General features: G+C 30.4%; 1 protein-coding gene across 1 annotated transcript in view; it reads right to left on the bottom strand.

The window, feature by feature from the left end:
• Positions 1-4,709: 4,709 nt before the first annotated feature.
• Positions 4,710-8,158, bottom strand: part of LOC145287744 (lipoamide acyltransferase component of branched-chain alpha-keto acid dehydrogenase complex, mitochondrial-like) — a 55,380-nt gene continuing 51,931 nt past the window's right edge. The window contains exons 9-10 of the mRNA XM_080135509.1: positions 7,733-7,804; positions 4,710-5,272 (exon numbers count right to left, since the gene is read on the bottom strand). Of these exons, the coding sequence (XP_079991635.1) occupies positions 5,105-5,272; positions 7,733-7,804 (240 nt within the window). The 3' untranslated portion in view covers positions 4,710-5,104. The remainder of the gene's footprint in view (positions 5,273-7,732; positions 7,805-8,158) is intronic.

Raw genomic sequence — 8,158 nt, 5'->3', positions numbered from 1 at the left:
TTTAATTAAAATTTAATTAAAAAAAATCCTTAGTATTTGTCATATGAGGACATGTTTTCCTTTTAAAATCTGAAAAAATTACACAAAATAATTAACCAAACATAATAATCCCCCAAATATATATATGTTATTTATGGGCCGGACGAAGTCTCCGAAAGATTTGTTAAGTTTTACAAGCCCTTAATATATATTTACAGATCAGACGAAGTCCCCAATCATATATTTTTTTAAAGTTTGGATTGAGCCCCCAAATAATACGTATTACGTTTTCGTGTGTCTAGAGGTATTCACTGCAACATTAGGTGTGTCAGAAACCGACCTTAAGAATGCGTGAAAAAAAAATTGAATAATTCAACCTCCTATCTTTCCAAGCTTATAACTACTTGAAAAATGTAATTCAAACCCTAATTTTTTTTCGATTATAGGAGCAAAGACCAAATTTTTTAAAAAATCACAGATTTAATAGCAAATCATGCAATATTTGTTTTTTTAAATCAGTTTTCTTTAAAAAAGATTTGAAGAAAATCAACAAAATTTTACTTACATCGATTATAAAAAATAGATATAAATTCCAAAAAATCACTTACCTATAAAAATTACTAATCAATGTGTAGTTCCATTCTTCATTGTTAAGCTTTTATCCATATTTATATTTTAAAATCAATTTATTTTTTAAATAAAATAATTTTTTAAACTCCTATTTGAAAAAGGCGGACATTACGTAAGCATTTTACGTTCTTATCAAAAAACCGGAAGTAGTTTTTATTTTGTTTTGAATTACGGATGGGCAGCAGGAAGTAAAAATCACATGCCCGTGTTAGTCATCTAGCCTTGTCCGTGTAGAAATATATAGTTTAAAAATAGTCAAATTTTACTTATAAATTTTTGCCTTTAAAAAAAAGACAGTCGAGGAATTTTTTTTTTTCTTTTCTCAAAAAAAAAAATTTTTTGATTAAATATATTTTAATTTTACTTTATAATAGAAAAATTTTGATAGATTTTTAAAGTTTAAAAATTGAAAAAAAGTAACTCGTAAAATTCAATTGATTTTATTACGTAAAAAAAAAAATGGCTGCATGAATGCGCACCGGCACTTTGTAAACACTTTTTTTTTAAATAAAAAATAATATTTCTATTATGTTTTATACAATTTTAATAGTTTATTTTGGAAGTATATCCCATAAAGAAATTAAACAACCCACTTTAAAAAGAGAAATTACAAGTTTTTTATATTTTATTCGCAGTTTCATGTTAGGGGTGTCAAAAATTCACCAAAAATCCTGATATACCTAATGCAACATATGTATTTAAAAAAAAAAATGGGTACTCATTGGGCGCTGAGTTCCATGGCGACCAGCATAAAAAAACAAGCGATGCTCCCTTCCTGACGCAAGCACACGTAACATTTTTTTTTATTTACTGACGTTGTCCTAGTAACTAAACGATTATTTGTCATATTATTTATTTATTTTGAAAAAAAGTTTTTATCTTTACGAATATTAAAAGAAAAAAGTTACTGAACATTTATTAATAAATTCTCACTTTTACAGACAGTTGTTTTTTAATTTCTTTTTAAATGACAACTTTTTATCGACTTTTTTTAATAGCATTTGCGGATGGTTAAAAAACGAAAAAATAACTAAACCATTTACTGACAATTTCTCAGTATCTTAACTTTGATAACATTTATTTGTTAAAAATATTTGTAAAAGTGAGAAATTGTCAGTAAATGGTTCAGTTATTTTTTTTTCGTTTTTCATCCACGCCGCGTCTTTTAAAAGTGAACGATGGTGTGGGGGAAACAGAAACTGGCTTGCAGCGCAAAACTAGGTCAAACATCACGCGACTTAACTTTCTCGCATATCTGTATATTTCACTTTATAAATGTTAACTTATAACACTTATCACTTTCTCTCCCCCTCGTGGCCGAGATGGCTAGATCTCAGGTTCCCCCCCCCTTCTTTTCCACCTTCGCGTCAAGGTTTCAGGGTTCAATCCTACCTTCCTACTAAAACTTTTTTTCTTTCTTTTACACCTTTTTTGGATTGCCGCATGTTGCTTTCGTTTTTTGGTTTGTTTTTGTTTTACGGCATATCAACCATTTTTCGGTTATTTAATGCCGAATTTAGTGATTTTGAAGAACAATTTTTAATAGAGTATATTTGTTTTTTTTAAGTCAGTTTCTATTTAACCCATAATTGGGACCCTAACAGGTACTACCAGACCGGATCAGAGTGGACTTGGAAGCAATGGCAATTAAAGGGTGGCTCCACACTCCCCAAAGCCCACAAGCTTAGACCTCACCATCGGATATAGTTTAAGGTCATATCCAGGACCTCATTTTTTGGTATAATAATAATAATAATAAAAAATAAAAATGAAACTCTATGCGATTAGTCAATGTCGGTTTTGCCGTCCTATCAGACAATTGCTTTATTACTCCTCCTCTAATAATAAACGGGAGAGCCCCCCCACCCCAAAAAAACAACCATTAAAAACTGTCCCGCACTAAAAATATTCACTGCTGAATAGCCATTGCTTAGGTCTTCGTAACACTCCCACGATGACCTCATTAAGCGGCCACCTGTCAATCAAACCTCTTTAACTTGACTCACTTTTTAATTACATTGCCACTGTCGGTGTAGCGCAGGTGTTCAGGCTCAGCCTATTAGCCTATTGGGTTTGAGCCTACCTGCTACCAACCCACCTTTTTTTTTTCCATTTTTAAAATCGCTATCATTAAGTTTCCTTTTTGTTTTGATTTACCAACCCCCCACCCCAAACACACACACCCACAAACACCCGGGCAATGCCGGGTACCCCTCCGCTAGTCAATAATATAAATCTCACCTGTCTGTTTAAATGTATGTTTGTATGTCTGTCAAAAGTTTTTGACAGAAGCGACGGATTTTCACGATATCAGTATGATTGTGAAGCTCGACCCTTCAGACGACAAATATCGAAAAATTGGCCAAAAACATTAATTCCTTCACCCTCAACTGGGCAGTTTTCTACAGGCAGGGGTCGCTTTTTTGCCGATATTTTTGAAAGTCATCGCATCTTTTTGATTGTCTAGCCTTAATTTAAACCTATGTCACTTCCAGTTTGGCAATGGGCATCACGTTTTTGGTTCACTTTCTTTTCCTCCTTCGCGGTACGGGTTCGAGCCTGCCTGTCTGCTACCACCTTTCTTTTTTTGCTCAACCAACAGCCTTACACACACGTCCACTTTCTTTTCCGCCTTTGCGTTATGGGTTCGAGCCTGCCTGCCAACTACAACTTTTTTTTTTGCTCAACACACACCTACAGACACCCGGGCAACTAGTATATATATAAAATCAATCATATTGATAACATGAACTAAAAACTAATATTTTTTTAGCGTTCTCAATACGTAAGTAAAGCTTTAATGCATAAAATTATATAAACATCACGTGGATCGACTCACATTTCAAATTCAAAATGTCTAATGCTGATCGATCTGTGTGGCTTCTCAATCTATTATATATATATATATATATATATATATATATATATATATAAAAAGATTGGTGCAAAAATAATGTAGATTTTGACGTTCAACTATATACATATAAACAACCTAATAAAATGTTTATTCAAGTTTGATTAAATTCCAAGACAAACGTTTTATCTTGTTTAAAATCATAGAAAAATAACAAAACATTTTCAAAAGGAAAAGAAATTCTTTTTATTTATAATCTATAATGCTGTCAGATTTTCACAGTCAGACCCAAATAGCATTTAAGCTAACAAATCAAACATTGCTTCCGACAAGAAAATTCTCATTTATTATTCTTGTACCATGTTATTGGTAATAAAATAATGGTATTCGCTACAATTTCAAAAATTATTCAATCCAACCATGATTGCTAATAAGAAAATTTTTTTAAATAATCACCTAAAAATAAAAATCATTAAAAGGAATAAGTCACTTTAAATTGGAGAATAGTTCATCCTAAGCTTAAAAATGTGCAACTTCACTGGGTCCCGGCCAGCACCGGGGTTAAATGCCGCTATTTGCTAATAAGTTGTCTGACTTATGAAGATGTTCAAAATTTGAAAAAAAAAAAAAAAATTAAATTCAGATTTGTTTCAAATAAATTACGAATTTTTTTTTTCTACTCTGATCATTTCTCCCATTTCTCGCCACAACGTACATATCGGCCTTTTTCAGCATTTTTTAACAGCAAACACGTATGGGATTACATTAAAGGCAAGAAAATACATTTAAAGAAATCTTGGTTTTTCTTGACATAATATTACTTGATAAATATGCTAAATAAAAAATTTATTTCTTGGAAATCCTTATATGCTATGGTAAAAAATAAATAAAAAAATAACCAAATTTTATTGAAAACAATCCAGTAATTATTTTTTTTTTTTATTATTTAAGAATTTTTTTTTAAGATGGCTTCAGGGTCGCTATTTTTTTATGTCAAATCACAAATGGGGACTTCCTATTTAATCAGAATTTTTTTTTTTTGTGACAACAAAAATGATAATTTGAATATCTTAATAAAATACTGTTTTTTTTTCCCCCTAAAATTTGTTTTTTAATCAGCATAACGATTCTGTATTTAAATTTGAATTTTATTTAGCAAATTTATTAGTGAGTACTATGTCACAAAATGCTGAAATCTTTTTTTTTAAATTTATCAATAAAAAACAAAAAGAATTCCACCCAAAACCTTGTTAAAAAAAATACAAATTATTATTTTTCTGTTACATAAATAAAATGAAAGAAATTTGGTCCAAAGTAGATTGTTATGCAGAAGCTGCCATTTGTGTTTCTTATGAACAATGTTTGGATAAAAGTCTCAGGTTAAAAAATATTTAAAAAAAACAAAACCTTGCGACATACCTTTATTAATTTATCACTAGAAATCTCAAAGCTAAGAAATCACCTCACGTCTTTTCCTAACAAATCTCAATAATTAAGAGTTGAAAATCAGGTCAACCATAACCGATTCCCATGTTTTTCATTCACAAAAAGTTTTTAAGGGGTGGGGGTGAGTGGATTTCAGTTGTTTTTCAGAGAGTATTAGTTGAAATTTTTTGGCGTTGGAATGACTAATAATTTGGATTATTTTGTATCTAACAGCATTGTCGGTGGATTCTCCAAGTAGCTCTTCCACATATTTGAAAATCGGGCCATTGTGGCGCCATCTATAACGCGGTGATCTGCCGACCAACTCACTTGCATGATGTGAGATTTTATCACTTCGCCATTAGCGTTGAATCGAGGAAGAACCTGAAAAACGATAATTGGTTTTACACAAATTAAAAATTTTTTTTCATAACAAATTTACATAAATTAAAATTTTTTCATAAATTTACATAAATTAAGTTTTTTTATAACAAATTTACACAAATTCAAAGTTTTTTTTTTACCAAATTTACACAAATTAAAATATTTTTTTTTATAACAAATCTACACAAATTAATTTTTTTTTATATAACAAATTTACACAAATTAAAAGTTTTGAAAAAAATTTTTTTTAACAAATTTACATGAATTAAAAAAAATCGACACAAATGAAGTTTTGAAAAAAAATTTTTTTTTTAACAAATTTACATGAAAAAAATCGACACAAATTAAGTTTTGAAAAAAAATTTTTTTTTTAACAAATTTACACGAATTAATTTTTTTTTTTAACAAATTTACACGAATTAATTTTTTTTTATAACAAATTTACACAAATTAAACATTTTTTTTATAACAAATTTACACAAATTAAAAGTTTTGAAAATTTTTTTTCATAAATTTACATGAATGTAAAATTTTGAAAAATTTTTTTTTTCATAAATTTATTCAGACTACTATTGTCATCTTTTTATTTTCACAACCTTCTTCAGGTGTATCTTGCCGAATTCGAGACTCTTCTTGTTGAACTTTGGAATTTGCACAGAATTTCAAACATATGCATTGAACTTTCAACCGCTAGAGAAGGGTCACTTGAAAAACTGAATTTAACACAGTACTTTATCCATTACACCATGTGTGCGTTTGTGGACATCTATCTGGTCAGGCTCCTTGTCTGGACCAAAGTGAATCTCTCTCTCTTTCCAGATTTTCCTGTCTTCCATCAGCTGACTCACATCTTCATGATCAAAGTTTGCGTTACGTGCAATTTGCTGGATGTATGTGGATCTAAGTCATCCTATGCTCATGCGCTCATGCCTTGAAGTCCACAGCAATACATTTCTCACCAGCTCTTGCTAGCTCCTCTGGCAAATTGTAGTCATCGTTCATTATGATGGTAGTAGATATGGCAGGTAGGTTGCCATAAAGTTGCAGCTTCATGGGATGATCATGCCAAGATATATTTAACACTGTTTATAACATACAGGTCATTGTGAAAATAAAACTCAAGATGAGAACAATAATCCAAGTAATTCAATTATCCTCATCTCAAACATTTAGAAACGATAAATTATTATTATTATGAACTGAATTCAATTATTATGAACTGAATTCAATTATTATGAACTGAATTAAATAACAATTTATTGCCTAAAAATTGATATTCAAAGTTTACTATGAAAATAAAATCAGCTGTGAAAATTTTATTATTAGTAATTATTTTGTTAATAAAATTAATTGAACAGTTTTGCACCATCTTTTTTTTATGTCCCCTTATCGTAATGTTGCACACGTGTTAACATGTAGACACCATTGCAAGGAAAGAATTTGGCTCCTTTTATCCAGTTTAAACAGACATTTATTTACAGGTACTTTTCAGAATAATGCCTTGTCTCTTGTTCAAAAGTCCGCTTGCACTCCAATGTGCTTAACACGACTGCTGTGTCAGAATACATAGTACTCTGTCGCTGTCCAGCCATGTTTAGTGTCTTTTTCTGCTGCTTTTGCATCACCCATGTCACTTCTCTAACTTTTTTTTAGAAATTTTTTCATCCTTCTTAGCTGTGACATCACCTCATACACGGCTCGCTATTTGTTTTCGTTGGCTGCTGCTGCTATATGCACTCTGTTACCTCATGAAGATCACAAATAGTAAATCTTATGCTGAGCTTTTTTTTTTTTTAGAAAAATGTCTAAAATTTGTGGGTCTTTATTGAATAAACGAATAAATCTATATATATTAGTATATATTTTTGTATTGTTGTTTTATTTTATTGATAATCTATATAAGCTCTAAAACAATTGGTTGAGCTTTGCATCATCCCGATAAGTCTCCTCTTAAAGAATTGATCTTATTTTTTTCATTCACCTATATATTAGTGATGGGACGATTCTAATATTTTTCCCCGATTCCGAGACAATTACCGATTCCGATTCTTTATAAATCTCTAAATATTCAACTATAAAAGTTATTTTGTCCAGATTACAGTAAAAACACATCTTAAATGTGCAGATATTTTCTCAAACGTAAAAATAAACACACTTATGAGGGGATGATCTAGAGATTTTAATCTTACTGGAAGTTTAAATCAATAAACATTTATTATTTTATCATTACTACAAGCAGTGGAAGATGTTTCTTAAACCAAAATCAAATAAAAAAAGATAATTTAAAGAATCAGTTTTGGCATCGGAAAATAGGCTAAAATTTTTTTGATTCCGATACCCCAAAAATCTGATTTTTCCAATTCCAGATTCCGATTAATCGTCCCAACACTAATATATGTGTGCGTGTGTGTGTATGTGTATATATAGGAACAAGAGAAAGGGGGATGGATAATAACTTACAGAGATTTTGCCAAGGGCTCCAATTGCAACTTCTGGTGGCATAATCAATGGCCGAGCATACGTTCCACCAATCTGAAAAAGAAAAATTATTTGAAAAATTAAACTTGCAATTTTCATTTAGTTTGGTCGTAACATAAAAACATTTAAATAAAAGAAAACAAAATTTGTTCAATTTGAAAAATTACGGTTCAAGTTGGATCAAGAAAAAGCTTTAATAAACAAATATTTTTTTTAAACTGGAGGATTAAAAAAATTATACGAGTTAGCAACACAAGGCCGCTGGAAAAATGGTGGGATCCTTCTATCGATCCAATAGATATCTCACTGCTGATGCAATTCTCTATTTATATAAGAGCCAGGTACGTCCAGGGATGGAATACTGTTGCCACATCTGGGCAGGAGCTGCTAGAAAGGACGTCCTGCCTT

Source organism: Euprymna scolopes, chromosome 11 (genome assembly GCF_053919585.1).
Source record: "Euprymna scolopes isolate OS-2025 chromosome 11, ASM5391958v1, whole genome shotgun sequence".
Lineage (NCBI taxonomy): Eukaryota > Metazoa > Mollusca > Cephalopoda > Sepiida > Sepiolidae > Euprymna > Euprymna scolopes.
This window is presented reverse-complemented; position numbering and strand designations above follow the sequence as displayed.